This window comes from Chaetodon auriga, chromosome 4 (genome assembly GCF_051107435.1).
Source record: "Chaetodon auriga isolate fChaAug3 chromosome 4, fChaAug3.hap1, whole genome shotgun sequence".
NCBI classification, from domain to species: domain Eukaryota; kingdom Metazoa; phylum Chordata; class Actinopteri; order Chaetodontiformes; family Chaetodontidae; genus Chaetodon; species Chaetodon auriga.
This window is the reverse complement of record NC_135077.1, coordinates 22,635,253-22,652,073: the sequence shown is the minus strand read 5'-3', so window position 1 is coordinate 22,652,073 and position 16,821 is coordinate 22,635,253. Positions and strand designations below refer to the sequence as shown.

General features: G+C 43.2%; 2 protein-coding genes across 3 annotated transcripts; both read left to right on the top strand.

Annotated features, from left to right (window-relative positions):
* The first annotated feature begins 3,410 nt into the window (after positions 1 to 3,410).
* gpr78a (G protein-coupled receptor 78a) lies at positions 3,411 to 6,729 on the top strand. The gene is made up of 3 exons (XM_076727390.1): positions 3,411 to 4,505; positions 4,694 to 4,807; positions 5,426 to 6,729. The coding sequence occupies exons 1-3, from the start codon at positions 3,832 to 3,834 to the stop codon at positions 5,667 to 5,669; spliced, it is 1,032 nt and encodes a 343-aa protein (XP_076583505.1). The 5' UTR covers positions 3,411 to 3,831; the 3' UTR covers positions 5,670 to 6,729.
* Positions 6,730 to 8,100: 1,371 nt separating this feature from the next.
* Positions 8,101 to 16,214, top strand: cpz (carboxypeptidase Z). Of its 2 annotated transcripts, none has more exons than XM_076727389.1 (13): positions 8,101 to 8,290; positions 8,853 to 8,885; positions 9,441 to 9,492; positions 9,661 to 9,983; positions 10,087 to 10,302; positions 11,536 to 11,732; positions 13,194 to 13,355; positions 13,453 to 13,611; positions 13,743 to 13,878; positions 13,978 to 14,117; positions 14,389 to 14,488; positions 14,794 to 14,939; positions 15,397 to 16,214. In XM_076727389.1, the coding sequence occupies exons 1-13, from the start codon at positions 8,197 to 8,199 to the stop codon at positions 15,598 to 15,600; spliced, it is 1,962 nt and encodes a 653-aa protein (XP_076583504.1). In that variant the 5' UTR covers positions 8,101 to 8,196; the 3' UTR covers positions 15,601 to 16,214. The 2 variants fall into 2 exon arrangements, with proteins under 2 accessions (XP_076583504.1, XP_076583503.1); XM_076727388.1 differs by having other exon boundaries at positions 11,536 to 11,771.
* The last annotated feature ends 607 nt before the right edge of the window (positions 16,215 to 16,821 follow it).

Here is a 16,821-nt window from a genome sequence, read left to right as displayed (position 1 = left end):
AGTTTGCTGCACAATATGCAAATGAAGAAATGAAAACATATGAAAAAGCAGATAATTGTAAAAAACCCAAGCAGATTAATTGCATAAGCCACCTGCAAGCCTCACTGCCAAATACAAGCTTCCATGTTTCCATCTTAGTTCACTCAGGTTAGCCAGATATTGCTCATGTTATCATCAATAGCGTGACAGAGGTGCCTCTCGCCTTTATAGCATTACACACTTGTACACACTCATTCCCTCCGTCAGGCTCCCACACTGTTCGCACGTGACTGAGCGGGAGATAGAGCGGGTGAGAGAGGCAGGGAAAGAGAGAGCGACAGAGAGCATGGATGAAAGTGAGTCTATGTGTGTGTCTGGACATGTGAGTGTCTGTGTGAGTTAGTGTTTGTGTGCGGAGCGTTTGCTCTGTAGCTCACAGGGCTAAGACCTATTTATACACCCAGACTCCCACGCTCGAGAAACACTCGCCCATGACATTTGTTTCCATTCTTTCTCTGCCTCACATCATCTTCTCATCCCTCCTCTTTCATCCCATCTCTTATTCGTTTCTCGTTACCATCATCACTATCATCCCTTGACAGATATTACACTAGAGAGGTATCACCTCGGCGAAATGCCTTGCTCTCAGGTCTTTCAAGTGTAGAACTGAAGTGAATAGAGCAGACAGATCCGGGTCACCGCTGTCAAAAGGGTGTGATCCTCTCCTCTCAGTCACTAAGAACCTTTAGTCATACTAGAAAGCTGTGCCACAGGATGTAGACTGTGGAGGTTGCATTCAAATGTGAATTTTGGTTTAAAATAGACACCTTCTTCCCAGGAACCAAGGCTCAGGATGGCTAAGGTTGACTTGTGTGCAGTCTGAGGATGGAGAGGTTGGAGAACAGATGGTTGCATGGGCTGTTGGACATAGACTAAAGTCATTTTCTAGCTCAAAGGGAAAGGAATGGAGGTGAAGCTAAGGTGATGGGAGAGCTCCATATTGTGTTGCCCACCGTGGGAATGATGATGTTATGTAATGGCACACACACTCGAAGCGTATACACAGAGTCATAGAGCCAGGGGCGGTGGCTTCGGGGGAAGTCTGATGGACCTCTCGCCTGCTAACGGGACTTCTTAAGTGCTTCTGCCATCAGCATTCTGTTGCTTGCGTAACAGCCTCTCCAGCACTGGGAACCCAGAGGAAACATGTGATCACTGAGAGGGTTCCTTCTGGCTGAGGGGTGATTTCTCATTCCCTCTCTTTCTCTTTTTCTCCCTCCTTTTCTGCCTCTCTTTTTCGCTCTCAGCAACAAAGAGTTTTTTCCTTCATGGCAAAAGAGGCATTAAGTTAACATGCTCAGCTTCCACTGGGGAGAATAGAATGGAAAAGTGCAGCCTATTAGGTGTATTACTACATATACTGATAAATGTGATCTTCTCAGAACCTGATAATGATTGAATATAAATGGGACCATTGGGGACAGCAGGGAAAAACAACATCTGGTGAGCTGAAGGAAGAACAGCAGTGCAGCCCACCTTCATGCCCATAGACAAACAAACTGTATATCATGTGTACATACTGAGAGAAAAGCTGCCCACGCATTTGCACACACTCGCTCTCTCATGCTTGCTTGCAGAGGTGATAACTATGGAAGTTTTAAAATGCCTCACTAAAAACAAATCAAATAAATAAATAAAGCAAAACACATTGTTCGATGAAGCTGTCCTCCCAAGAAGAATGACGGCATCATCTCCATGTCAGGATGTGTCTCATAACAACACGTGTTTATGCTCCAGCAGCTGTGGTAATAATGACACGAGCAAGGGACGAAGTCAGGTGACGCTGATAAAGAGCAACAAATTCCACAGAGTCCATGAAACAGATTTATTTTTCAGCCGTTTCTCTGTGTCTGTTATGAGGGCGTGGATAAACAACATGCCATTTGATTTAGAGCACTTTGTTTTTAATTATGACAGAAGTTCCCCATGCGACATTATCCTGATATCAGAACACAGACAAAAAAAAGAAAGAGGTGTACTGCCAATACTAAACACAGAGAACTGTCGTTAGCTTTCATGATTAGAGCTCTTTCATTGTCAAGATTGAAACACATTGTCCATGGTAAAATGTAAAACAACCAACTGCCCAATCAGAGCGTAGGGGCACGATCATCTGGTGTAACAATTTGGTGTTACAATGAAATAATGAAATAATGCTCCTTTCTTTTACACGTTCGTCATTGTCATTGACAGTAAATGCACACATAAAAAGGAAATACATAAAACAATGTGTATTGTATTTCATTGTATTCCTTTGTTTGCTAGGTAGGCATTTGAAATCTTCCATAGAGAACACACACACACACACACACACACACACACACACACACACACACACACACACGGATGCACAAAAAAAATCTCTTCATAATCATTTTGACCAGCTTGTTGAAGTGAAGGATGTTATGTTTTTTTAATCATTCTTCTTCTTCTTCTTCTTCTTCTTCTTCTTCTTCTTCTTATTATTATTATTATTATTAGCCATCACCACTGTTAAGAAAATATATAGAAATAATTGAACATCTGAAATAGACCACAGCTGCCTGTAAAACGTTCTGGAAAGCAGAAGCACGCAATCAAGCCTTTCTCCATCCACCCCTCCTGCACATGTCCTTCCTCCCCCTTTAATTTTCTCTTCAGCCTGGGGTTCCAGCCTTCCTCTCATAATTCATTTGCTCTCCCCTTTCTCCAACCTGCACTTTTAAAGTAAATTATGGCCAAAACTGGTATTTCCAAGACCTGTATTTTGATGAACGCGCTATGGCTAATGCTTTCTTACAGGCATTTGAGGGGAGATCAACACAAATCAGCGCTGAAGAAGTTCAAAGAGTTATGAAGCCACCAGAGATTTGGTGTTGCTATGGAGATGAGTAATTCTCTCCGAGTATGTTCGTGTGTGTGTGTGTGTGTGTGTGTGTGTGTGTGTCTGTGTGTGTGTGTCTGTGTGTGTGTGTCTGTGTGTGTCTATGTGTTCGTGCATCACCTATGTTTTTTTTTTGGGGGGGGGGGCTAAATCTGTCACTGTGGTCACAGCTTAACTGTAGCTATATGTTCACGTTGATCCTCTGGAAGGTCTCTAAGAAAATCAAGTTTCATTTATTTGCAATTCTACAACACAGAGTTTGTGTATACATACATATGTCACACACACATTCCACCAATTAATAATACTTCTTAAATATTACGCAGTGTCACACAGACATGAGTGATAACACCATCACTCAGGGCTTTTATGCAAAAACACAATCTCATTTTGGGGAAGTAAAAAAAAGTGGAATTTGTGTGCAAACACCATGTCATCCCCATCTTTGATATTAACTCCTGCATGCATGAATATTGTTCAAGCGTCACATGAGCCAGCGATCGCCTGCACGTGCGGGGCGCACGGCATCGCCAGCGAGAGAGGAGGTGCTGGATAGTGCGCATGATCGAGAGTAAACACAGAGCAGTTGGCAACCAGAAGTCATCACTTCCATAGCTTCTCACTTAGGATTGCAGGAGGGTAATTACTGGAGAGATGAAAAGAACACTAATGTAATCACCGGGCAGCGTAAGCAGCTAGTGGGTTTAAAAAAGTAACTCATGCCATTGATTGACGCTGACAGGAGGCTCGTTTGGGCATTTCAGCACTGGACAGCTCTCCCCGCGTGTAACGTGCTCACAAGCGCGCTCCTGGCGTGTGCGCCGGAGAAATGACCATCGGTCACAGCTGGTGGGGGGCACGAACAGGGAGCATGGCGCACTCTCTCCACCGTCCTCCCCACAACTGCTGGTAACGCCGAGACTCGAGAGATGAGCATACCGGAGTTCCTACTGGAAGTGTCCATTGTGGTGATAGCTGTTGTCTCGTTGTTAACAAACTTGTCAGTGCTGCTATGTTTCACCCAGAGCGCCGAGTTAAGGTCACACGTGCCAGGCATCTTCATCCTAAACCTCTCCTTCTCCAACATCGTCCTCACTGTCGTCAACATGCCCGCCACGTTTCTCGGAGTGGCCGAAAGCGCAAAGCCCTTCGGGGACTTGTTCTGTCAAGCTGTCAGTTTCGCTGAGACTTTTCTCACCACTAACGCGATGCTGAGCATGGCCGCGCTCAGCATGGACAGGTGGATCGCGGTGGTGTTTCCCCTGAGTTACTCCAGCAAGATGCGCTACAGGGACGCGTTACTGATCGTGGCATACTCCTGGCTGCAGTCTCTCACCTTCTCTCTGACCCAGCTGCTGATGGACTGGGGAGGTTACAGCCACACGTACGCATCGTGTACCGTTCACCTGGACGGGGAGCAGAGGTCGCAGCTGGCCGCCTATGCGACCTTCACGGCGCTGTTCCACTGCAGCAGCTTTGCGCTCTGCCTCCTCGTCCTGTGCTTCGCCTACCTGAAAGTTCTGAGAGTGGCCAGGTCCCACTGCAAGAGGATAGATGTCATTACAGTGCAGACTCTGCTTCTGCTGGTTGATATTCACCCCAGGTAAAGAACACTGGAAATTAAACTTTGAGGCTGTTAAAGCTTTAAGGTATTTTCTTGTTGCAATTTGACTTGTTTCAAAGGAGGAACTTCTTGGCGTATTTCACCTGTTTTGTAATGCAAGTTATTTAGATTGTTTATATATTAGTTATCATGTCAGACATGAATTAACCTGTGCGTCCGTCTGTCAGTGTAAAGGAGAGGTGTCTGGCTGAACAGAAGAAGAGGAGGCAGCGCGCCACTAAAAAGATCTGCGTCTTCATCGGCTCCTTCATCCTCTGCTTTTCACCCTATGTTATAACAAGGTAACAGCCTGCTATCTAGTACTGTCTCTTTTCTATCAGGCTTTTTATGGCAGTTGGTTTACTTCCCGCAGGACCTGTCTGTCTTTAGATGCTTCCACAATAATAGCCCCAAAGGAAACAGCGTAACATTTCCTGTGTTGAGTCTATATTGATCATGTCCTTTTTCTGGATGTGACAGTTTTACTGAAACACAGAGACTCGGCACAATACCCTGAACTCACCAGTATATCACCTGAATGGACTTGTTCATATCCCTGCATCTGTAACCTTATCACAATTACATTACAAGTAATCAGCTAAAATGTATGAGATTAATTTAAAAATATATTATAGGACAGCTCATAAAGGTTGTTAATACATGGACATAATGGTCTCTGGATCCACTTTATGCCATTAAGCTTCTACTCAAGTGTTTATTATCATAATCATGAGGAAATAAGTCAGAATTATGAAATGGTATCACATTATTGTGGATTACTATCTCAGAATCATGACATAATAAGTTATTATGAAATACTGGAGTATATCTTAGCCCTGATTTGTGCATGATAGTAATGGACTTTCATTTTGAGTTGCTTGGGCCAACTGAAGTGACTTCTGTTTGTATTCCTCCTGCAGGTTGGTGGAGTTGTTGCCCTCTGTGCACATCCCCCGATACTGGGGCATCGCTGCCAAATGTCTGTCCTATGCCAAGACGTCCAGCGACCCCTTTGTCTACTGTCTGCTGCGGCACCAGTACAGAAAGGTCCTGGTTAGTATCATCAGCCGGGTTCTGAGAAAGGATCAGTACTTGCTGTCTGCCCACAGCATGAGCAGCACGCTGGACACCGCAGATGACAACTGTATTGCCAGAATTACCTGAGCTTGATGTGCAAGTATTTAAATGGTTTTAACACCTGCAGCCCATCTGCACAAAGGTCAGAGGTCAGGGGCAGCCCTGCAGATGGAGGGGACTTAGTGTCTTGCTCAAGGAGGGGAGACCACAGTACTCTTTAAGGTGCAGTGTTGTCCACTGGGAGAACTGTGAAGGACACAGCAAGATGTGTACTGACCTCAGATGCTTCAGACTGCTGTGTCCACAGTGCTCGTCAGGGTGCCTGCTGAGGCACTGTCAAGGAGATGCCACGTGAAACACATGACACTATGTTTACTGCTATCATAAATGTAAATGTGTGGTTGAAGTAACCTTGAATTTGTTTGTAAGTAGTCTTCAAGTTTAAGTGAAGAAATTGGAAAATGTTCATTCTGCTGACTGTTTCAAAGCTAATGTTGAAGTTTGTGTTAATAATGGACACGTGGAACACAGTGAAAATGAGCCTGAGGATATGTTAAAGAATAAACTCCACTGCCAGAGACGCACTGTGAGTCCATCATACGAGTGGAAAATCAATGGAGTCTGCAAACATTGCGATGCTGTAGGTCATTTAGAATATAGACATGTGCAGTAGTGATTCCCAACTTTTTAGTCTTTTCACTTCTAATTACAGGAGCTGTCATCCCTTCAAACTACAGAGATTTTTCCTTTTCAGGTTTGTCTCATTTGAACGTTGTCTGAAGGGGGAAGTAATCAGGCTGTCACAAGACAGTTTCCAGCAAAGGATTTTTCGTATTCATCTGGTGATCCCCCGATATTTAGGGTCCCAACTCCTAGTGGGGACTGCTGCTATATATGTATACATGATAATTCCTTTGTTAATCTAATAATCAATGACAATTATAAGAATCACACAGCCAAGTTTCTGATGCAGAGACCTACTCTTACATTGAACTGGTGAATGAGCTCAGCAGCTCTGTTATGTTAAACAAAACAGGCATGAACTTCCCTCACTCCCACCCACACAAGCCACGTTTCCTCCTCACACACACACGCACACACACACACACAGATATCTATCTATATAAACTGACCTCCCTCTGCCACCAATTTTGTCTTATTTGTGTGTTTTCTGATTGCTCATATCTAATGTGTCAGGACTGAGATGATCTGTGTCTTGCTCACACACACACACACACACAAACACACACACACACACACACACACACACACACACACACACACACACATAGCTTACCTAAAATTCACACTAGAACCAGTCTGTGAGGAAGTTCAAAGAGAGATCCCCTCTACATGGACGACTGGAGGTTCAACAGGATCCAATGGAGGGAAAAAGCTCCAGTATTGATACAGTGCATCATAACTCCTATTGATAACCTTCATTTCATTTGTTTTTGTTATTTGTCCAGGGTTAAGGTTAGAATGGAGAGGATGGAGGAAGGAGAGGATCCAGCAGGGCACATAGCAGACTGAAGTCAGGTGAGGTCTACAGTATCTCGGTAGGATGTGAGAAACAGAGCTGACAGGGTCCCCAGCAAAGAGAGAGGATTTGAAAAAACACACAACAACAAGTCTACGAGCTGTAGCTGGATGCACTTTACACTTACCTTGACCGTTTTCAGAGGTCACCGTCTTGGGTGAAATGTGCGATGTCAAAATTTCAGACAAAATTTTCCAAACAAACACCTCAAGAGTGTGTGCTGATACAGAGTCAGTGTGTCTTTAGGGTATAAATATACTTTTGCATTAGAATGTAATGATACACTTCCTGTGTGACATGTCAAAGCACACAGATCATTCCATTCACATTCTATTCTACAAACACATGTATTTATTTTTTATTTTTTGTCCAAGATGAGATCATGTGACACCTGTGTGGAGTGTGTGATCTTTTGCCTCCTACCATAGTCATGCACTCTTTGGCTCATGCATAAAGTCCCATCCTGAGATACACTTTGTGTTTTTTGAAAGTGCATGTCTGTGTTATTGTACATACAGAGCTTTGTTTATTGTCACTGAAGCATAAAATAGCTTTCAAAGTTCCTTCAGACTCACAGTCCCACAACAATCATTTTGCATCTTTCGGTCTCAACAGCGAAGGATTGGGAAGGTTTATCCAATGTGTTTTATTCAGTCTAAATACTGTATGCAGGGGGCAGAGGAAATGTCAGTCTGCTCCGAGGGCTCATGGTTGCTTACTTTGTTTTTCTTCTGACAGTTATTGAAAGTTTTTATTTCTTACATTTCCATTTAGATTTCATTTCATGTCCATTAGCAGCAGTGAGCTGCCCTGCCTGCACTCAGTACCTTGACTTACACACACACACACACACACACGCAGCTCTGTGCAGTGAAATATGATCACCGCTCGCTCGTAACGCACAGCAGTGACCCATAATCCTGGCGCGCACTTTTTTCGGTTCAGGGATGCTCCGCGCAGACAAAGGAAGGAGGTTTCCGTGCCGTGGGTGGTAATTATCATCCACTCCAGAAAAGTTGCAGCTTCAAACACACACTGCCACATCACACAGCGCCGTTGTCAAGCAGCTTCAACATGCATTTCGGACTTTCGGTGCTGTTTCTCTTCTTTACGAAAAGTTGTTGGTGCGCCCCTCCGCAGACTTGTCATCCCGGAGACGAGTTTTTGGGTAAGGTCACTTCATCTTCTAACAAATGGTTCGTAGAAATGTGCTTACTGTACGACACCAAAACTACAATGCTCGGTGGCTGACGTGTGATGCGTAAGAAACAGAACGTATAGGCCTATTGGGTGAACAATATGGACGATTTAAGATTAGAAATTGATACATCTGACGCTACCAAACAATAAAAACAACAGATGATAGAGCCGAGGATCAGATTCATGACCGGGTACAGCGCTAATTAAGACATTAGCAGGGAATAATTTTGACTAATTGAAGTCTATAAAGTCTATATTCTCCAGTCTCTCTCTGCTCACACAGTTAAATTCTGTAGTACTTCTATAAAAATCTGAGTATGACTTCATGTTGCAGACACATTGTCACCTGCTGTTTTTTTTATTTATTTTTTTTTATACCACATCTGCCTTGTCATAAACAGTAATAAAGCAGAGTCCTTGCTTTGGCTCTTCCAGTGCTTTTGACGATGTCGCCCCCTACTGTTTTATTTGTTCCTCACTAATATTTTCATGCCTCCAATGTGCTTTGTTTGACATTTGTTTTCTTACAGGAAGATGCAGCAACAACGCGTTTGAAGAAAAACGTAGGTGGATAATTAATTTCTTCTTGTGCAATTAAGGACCTTACACTGATGGATTTTAAAGGCCAGGTTTGATATCCCAGGTAGAGAAAGTGATCAGAGCTGTGCCTTTAGATGGGTTTTCATGGCCTGACCTTCAGGGCTGGAGAAGCAAACTATCTGAAATACCAGGTGCCACAGTGAGATTCAACAGGCCTTCTTTTACAGATAGCCAGTCTCTGAGAAAAAAAATGAGCTGCAGCACTGAAATATGCAAAGGATGATTTATGGAGCTTCAAAAAACTGTGCTTTTCCATTTCGAAACACCAGGTGCTACTACAGCCAAGTTCAGTGCATATAGATTACAATGCTCCTAGACTTCTCTTAAAGAGGTGACGGATGACAGATCTTTCAGCTTAAACCATGAAAATATTGAACTATGTTGAGTCCAAAAAATGTTATAGATCTCGCAGTAAACTTACAACAACCGAAGAAAGTTTTGTTTTACTCACTGATCTATACAGTAACACATGCCTTTTCAACATTTTACCGGTTTTCTCTGCCTTCTCTTTCCCACAGCGACCTGCACAGAGCTGAACCTGGGCTACTGTAATGACATGGAATACTCCAGGTGGGTCACAGTGCTAACGTGGGTGAGCCAATCACTGCCAGATGCAAACTTTACTCACACAGGCATTTTAAGTCAATACTGTTACTCTTTTGATTTCAGTTTTCTTTCAAAAATCTTCCCAGCTGATTGTGGTTATCATGTTTAACAACTTTTTAACTGCTGCTCCAGAACCATATTCCCTAACATCCTCGGCCACCGCAGTCGCTTCGAGGCAGAGTCAGGACCAGAGTACCTCCTCCTGAGCGTCATCCATGGCCTGCTCAATGGGGAGTGCTCCCCCGAGATACGTCTCGTAGGCTGCTCGGTGCTCGCCTCGCCCTGCCAGAATGACAAGATGATCAAACCCTGCCGCAGCACATGCGATGCACTGAGGAAGGACTGTGCCCATGCCTTTGAGGCCATCGAAATGGCCTGGCCCTACTTCCTAGATTGTGACCGCTTCTTTGCCAGTGACGAGGAGGGCTGTGTTGACCCCCTGGCAGGGCTGAAAGGTATAGGTCACACTGTTGTGTTGTACTGTTTCTTACCAAGTGCCCTTGGAAACAAACTCCTCATCCTTATCGCCTTCCCTAAATCCTGGTATCCCTCCTTCAGCCAGACAGGAGCTAGCAATGTCCAGCTTCTCTCCTGAAGAACCCAGCACCATCATCCAGTTCACCTACACCTCCAATGCCCAGATGTACAGTTTACTAAAGAGAACAGCAGCCAAGTGCTCCCATATCTCTAATGTCTACAGCATCGGACGCAGCACAGAAGGCAGGGACCTCCTGGTTATTGAGTTCACCAACAACCCTGGGCAACACGAGCTACGTGAGTAAGGAAGCGCAGCGTAAATGAGCTGTGTGATGATGTTAGGATTGTGGTTCATGTAATCTTATGATTACGCTCTTCAGGTTTATTCAGTTATTTCTGTTGTGTAACAAATTTCCCGTGTAAAACAAAAACAAAACAAAACAAGCTGTAAACACAACATTGACATAAAATCACCTTTTAATGTTATCGTGAACTACAGTAGATATCAGTTGTGTATTTACACATTCAGCAGATACTGAGCAATATTCGCATTCATTTTTTGTCTTGTTTATGGAGACCTGGCACATGTAAATCCAACATTTACTCTCCTTTGAGCTCTTTTCTGGTCTCTTTAGCTCCCTTTGGTCCTAGGCTGGTGTCGTGTAGAAGTGAAACTAAAACAATGAACTGAGAGATGCGATGAACTGCAGTAGAGAGGAGGGAGGAGAGGAGAGGAACTGCAGGCAGGTGGTGATTCTGTGGGTCCATCGCTCCTGACTCCTTTCATATTATACATAGTCATTTTCATGCTTAATGCCACCTTCGATTACTCTGCTTAGAGACCCAAAAATTCTTCTGCCACCCCTGAAATGATGCATTGTTACACTTGTAATTAGCCAGCGCTGTATGGAGTAGTCAGTCCACTCAAAACGTTTTGATCTAATAGGACACAAGTAAAACACAGATGTTAGCATGCAAGGTAACAAACAGGGACAGCTTATGCACGTTGTTGTACTCATAGTGATGAACATTCAGATAATTATCACCTGGCTGCAGATGTCCCTGGTGCTACTGAGCATTTTAGTGTCATTTAGCTCATTGTTTAGATTTTACAGCCCATAAATTAACTGTTTTGGTTCTGTCTTTCCATTCTCCTCAACCTGGTGTCCAGCTGCAGCGGGCAGCTAGTTTGAGTTAAAAAGGTTTGATAAATGCTCTTCATACCACCTACCAAACATCAAGTTGTAGACAAAGTTAGCAACTAGCTGGAAAACAAAGTGAATTAAGCTTTAAAGAGCCAAATATTTCCCTCAGGAGATGATGGACCAATGCAGGGCTTAAAAGGAGAGTGAATATTTAAATTCATCAGCTGGACATTAACTCAACTCCAAATGAATGCTGATGTTGCTCTGTGTTGTGCTGGATATGCAAAAGTGAATTAGTAAATATTGTGCTTAAAGCTCGTTCTGCTGCCTCAAGAAAATGACTAATGCAGATTTAACCATGTTTGCTTCTGTCTATGAACCTTAGTGGAGCCAGAGATCAAGCTGGTGGGCAACATGCATGGCAACGAGGTGCTGGGCCGCCAGCTGCTCATCTACCTGGCCCAGTACCTGTGTTCAGAGTACATTCTGGGGAACCCACGAATTCAGACCCTCATCAACACCACCCGCATCCATATTCTAGCCTCCATGAATCCAGATGGTTATGAGTTGGCCGCCTCAGAGGTAGAGGATAGCAATGATCCGGAGCTCAGCAACCAGGAAGTAAATAATGTTAACAGGAAAAAGACAAACCGCCATTATCCGTTCTCAACCTCCTGTCTGTTCAGTCTCTTCATCTTGAGGTCTGGAGGTGGAGGCATGAGGTGCTCTGCTGAGGGAGACTGAGCATTGCTAATGCAGAAGAATTAACGCTGTTTGTGGGTTGTGAAATTGGACACCATGGAGCAACATTATGACAGTGCTGTGCATTTTGTCAACAAAGAGGCTGTAACCTTTAATATATCGATAAAAAGACCACGTTTTGCTTTTGCAGAAGGATAAAGTACTCTCGTTTGTGGTGTTAGGATAGATAGAAAGCCATTTACTCAAGAAGACAAGCAGTAATAAATCAGTGATTATGGAAAGCTGTTGGTATATTTAAATGCTGTTATGTCTCAGTCCTGGTTCAGCTACTAAATTGGATGTGAGGAATTAGAGTACTCAAGCCTTCCACCTCCTACCTGTCACCCTATTTTTTACTAACCACAGAATTCAACACTAATCAATCAACTGATCTTGTTTAGCTGCTTCTACATTGGCATGTCTTGGGCCTTTTAACTCGCAGTATAACAACACAATCACAATGTGTATTCACTCATGCCTCAGTCACTGTACCTCTAACAAACACTGCATGCATAAATGCTGTAGACTGACCATGTGAATGTCGTGCAGGTCACATTGTGAGGTCCACCATGAAGATCATCATTGTCCATGTATGTAATGTGCTATCTAAAATACACTCCATAGTCTTATACTATATGCAGCTGTACTCTAAGAGTACTCTGTACTCTACATTTTAAATGCATGGGTTTTAGTCTGTCAGACTGTCTGCCATTCTGCCATTCATACATGTTTGAGACAATAATGAAAGTGTGCAGCATATTGTACCTTTTATTAATATGATCACATTTCCAATTTATTATGTAGGTCAAACTACTTAAATTTATCCACATTATGTATAGTGCATGTATTATAGTAACTATTCATTTATACTCAGTGCCCATATTTGTACTGTATATGGCAACATATACATGTTTATAATGTATAAATATATGCAACAGTTTGCATAATCCAAAGATCCATTTTGATTTGTTTGGATGGATAGATCATGGATTAAATGCATTTGCAGCTCACCTCCAGTATTAATGAAAAATGGTTTCTTCTTGTGATTCCATTTGCTACTGTTTCTCATGACGGATATATGGTCTTGTCTACATGTTAACAACAGAGTTAACGAAGATAGCCTAACATGCCCCATCTTGTCCTTATGACTAATATTCACATAATTTGCCCAATATCTTCTGCACATGATCGCTGCTCCTACTAATGTCTACACATCATCATCTTAACCATCATTACTGTCATCAGCCTAAACTGATGTCACACTGTTTAATACTCTGAGCTGTTTGAACCTAAATGTTTCAGGGACACTTGTTAAATGGTTGGACCAATGGTCGCACCAACGCTCAGAATATTGACCTCAACCGCAATTTTCCGGACCTCACCTCCGTTTTCTACCGGAATCGCCGCAGCAGGTACTACCGCATTGACCACATCCCAATTCCTGATGCCTACTGGTTTGGTAAGGTAAGGGGGTAGATTGTACAATCAGATTGTTGGAGAATTATCCTTATCAGATACAGTGTTTCAGCCAAAACAATCCAATCCTACCTTTGGGCTGTAGGTGGCACCAGAGACCTATGCGGTGATGAAGTGGCTCAGGTCACTACCTTTCGTTCAGTCTGCCAGCCTCCACGGCGGGGAGCTGGTGATCTCCTATCCCTTTGACTTCTCCAGAGATGTGCATGAGGAGAGGATGTTCTCACCCACCCCAGATGAGCAGGTAGAGAGGGAGGCTGGACTGATGGATAGACATATTAACGGTTGCTTAAAAGGTTTCGTTAAATGTTGCAGCTGGACTGTCATATTCCCTCTCTCACCATACATCTACCTCAATAATCTCTCCATGCTCAGATCTTCAAGCAGCTGGCTCGTACCTATGCGGACGCTCACGAAACCATGTCAAACAATGACACAGACAGGTGTGGGGCCTCCTTTTACCGCACTAGGGGCATCATCAATGGCGCATTGTGGTACAGTTTTGCTGGTGGTGAGATACAACACTTTTCAAACTATCCATCATTTTTTTCCACCCCTCACCTCTCGTATTGCTCGCGAGGGACTCTTTATGTACACATCTCTGTTGCAGGTATGTCAGACTTCAACTACCTGCATACTAATTGTCTGGAGATCACTGTGGAGCTTGGCTGTGACAAATTCCCCTCAGAGGTCGAGCTTTACCCAGAATGGAAGAGGAATAAGGAGGCTCTGCTCAGTTTTATGGAGTCTGTAAGTGTGAGAAAGGCTTCGTAACCTGACAAAGGAATGATTCAGCTGATAGTGGAAGGATTATCATCGATGAAAGTGTGAAATAATAGCCTGGTAGAGCACTAGTAGCAAGCAGGATGTAAAGACAAGAAAGGACAGAAAGGATGAAAGCAGTGTTAATAATACGTGTGTGCCTGTGGGTGTAGCAAATACACAGACGACAAAAGCACCAGAGGAAAAGGCAGAGAAGGAAATAACATGGCTCTCTGTTGTGCTCCCTGTCTCTGATCAGGTCCATCGAGGGATAAAGGGAGTAGTTAAAGACCTTGATGGAAATGGGATAAAAGGTGCAACTATCTCCGTCAGGGGGATTAGGAAAGATGTCACCACAGGTAAATGCAATGCCACATGGTTACATATTTTCCAATGGATATAACTTCGATATTAGCTTTTCTTCACTTGGTGTTATGGTGTAGCTGTGAGGCATGTCATACAAAGTTAACGATGGATATTAAACATTTTTAGCCTTGTGAGGAGAGTGGCTCTTGGGATGGCAAGGTCTGTGAATTAACTGTGAACTACCTTTCTTCTTTCTTTCATTTGTCTGACCCCCTCTCTGACACCTTGACTGTATTACCCTGTTTTCTTACTACTCTTCCCCCTCTTCCCCCTCTTCCCCCTCTTCCTCTCCCTCCAGCTGACGATGGAGACTATTGGCGCCTGCTAAACCCTGGTACTCACATCCTGACAGCTACAGCCAAGGGTTTCTCCAGGGTCAGCAAGAGGATTTATCTGCCTCACAACATGAACAAAGCCGGACGTGTCGACTTTGTCTTGGAGAAGGTTGGATCTTTGTCTTCATTATCCTTTTCAGCCAGTGTTATTCAAATATCCTTTTTAAATCTTACTTTTTACTGGTGCATGGATTAGTTTTAGTTTAGGTTTATTTCAATACATTTATTTGTTTGTGACCAAATTTAGCCACTACCTTTCTCCATCTACTGTCCCTGTGCAGGTCGATGCTAACACAACTAATTCAGTTGGTACAAAAACAAGTTCAAAATACAATAAATGCTAAATGTGATCATAGATCCAAACATCCATAAATAATTACACCCAACACTATGTAAAATAATAATTTCCACTAACCCCTCTTCCCCTTCCCACAATTTCCAGCAGAAGCTTGTTCCATGCCTTGATGGCCTGAAATGAAAAGGCAGATTGTGCAGAGCTTCTTTTAGGGACGGGCACTCATTATCCCTCTTCTTCATCTCCATCCTTTACCTTGTGCTGCATCCAGGTTCCCGTGGAGCCCGATATTGACGACCACCTCTTCCCCACAGTAGATACATGGGATCGATTTGACCCCTACAATCAGTTTGAGCGCTTCAGCGAGCCAGACGTAGGTGAGGGAGGGATAGAGCGGCAGGAGAAACCATGGTGGTGGAACTACTTCTCCCAGTCTGGCATCTCACCTCCACACTGGCTTCTGCGAAATGTCTAGACATGTTACAGGACAATCAAGATCCCAGCATACCACTGCGAGACTGGTGATGGGCAGTGCCAGATCCGGTCCCACCCAGTGCTGTCAGAGGCATCTATGTGGCGGGGGCTGTGACACTGAAATCAACAGTACCTACATGGATTTCAATGCTTCCTGGAACGATGTGAATCAGATTTTTTTTTTCCAGCAGGTGACAAATTCAGTTGTGGCCTTTATGCAGACTTTTGGCCAATATTGCTTTTAAGCTGCATTTAACTTGTTTTAAGTAAAAACTGAACCACTCAATTATGGATACCTCAATGATCCAAGAGTTTCATGTTCAAAAATAATGGTAGGCATTTATTTGAATGTTGTGATTACCGATTACAATTTCACATGTGCTGGCAGCTGCATAAAATGTCTTTTTTTGGACACAAAAATTGAGTTGGGTACAACTTTCATTCAGATTTGATAGATTTGTTTTATTTTTATTTTTTACATTCCACAGGTGATTTTCCTGTATGTATCAGCCACATTTTATGCATTATACTAGGCTTGAGTGCTACAGTCTGCAGTTCTACAAAATGTTCTGGACCTGTAAAAGCATTTCGTATTGAGCACCACATTTAAGCTTAGATTATCATACTGTGCCAGTTGTGAACAGTAGATATTACTGCTTTGTTTGTTTTTCACAAGCATAAAAAATACACATTAATTTTTTGTGGCATATCTCCTTCCTTTGTGTTAAATTTAGAAAATGTTAAGTGATATTTTAGAGTTTCAAATACGCCCTACTTGTTTGACATCTTTAGAGGCGGTTGCAGCCTTCGGTCACCAGAGGGCGCCAGAGAACACATAATGACGGACTGTATGCCAACTTTATTTAAGTCGGCAACGTCGGTCTAATTAAGGTGATAAAGGGCGTTTGAACTAATTCATGAATTCGTATATTTCTTCAAAATCACATTGAATCTTTTTTTTGACATACGCCAGCAGCGAGAGGTGGTTTAATTTATTGATTTTACAGGTTTAAAGGTTGAAGTATAGTTCTCAGAAGTCATCTTGAAGGAAGAATTTGTCATGGTCAAGCAGCGGCTGTTATCTCGCGGACGCACACGTTTCTTTTCTTTTTAATTTGGCTCCACCTGGGGCGACTGCAGGTGCTGTATCCTTGCGCCGTCACGGTCAGGCAGGTGCGTTTGATTTGTTGTCATTCTCACCACTTTCCTCGAATTGACTGTG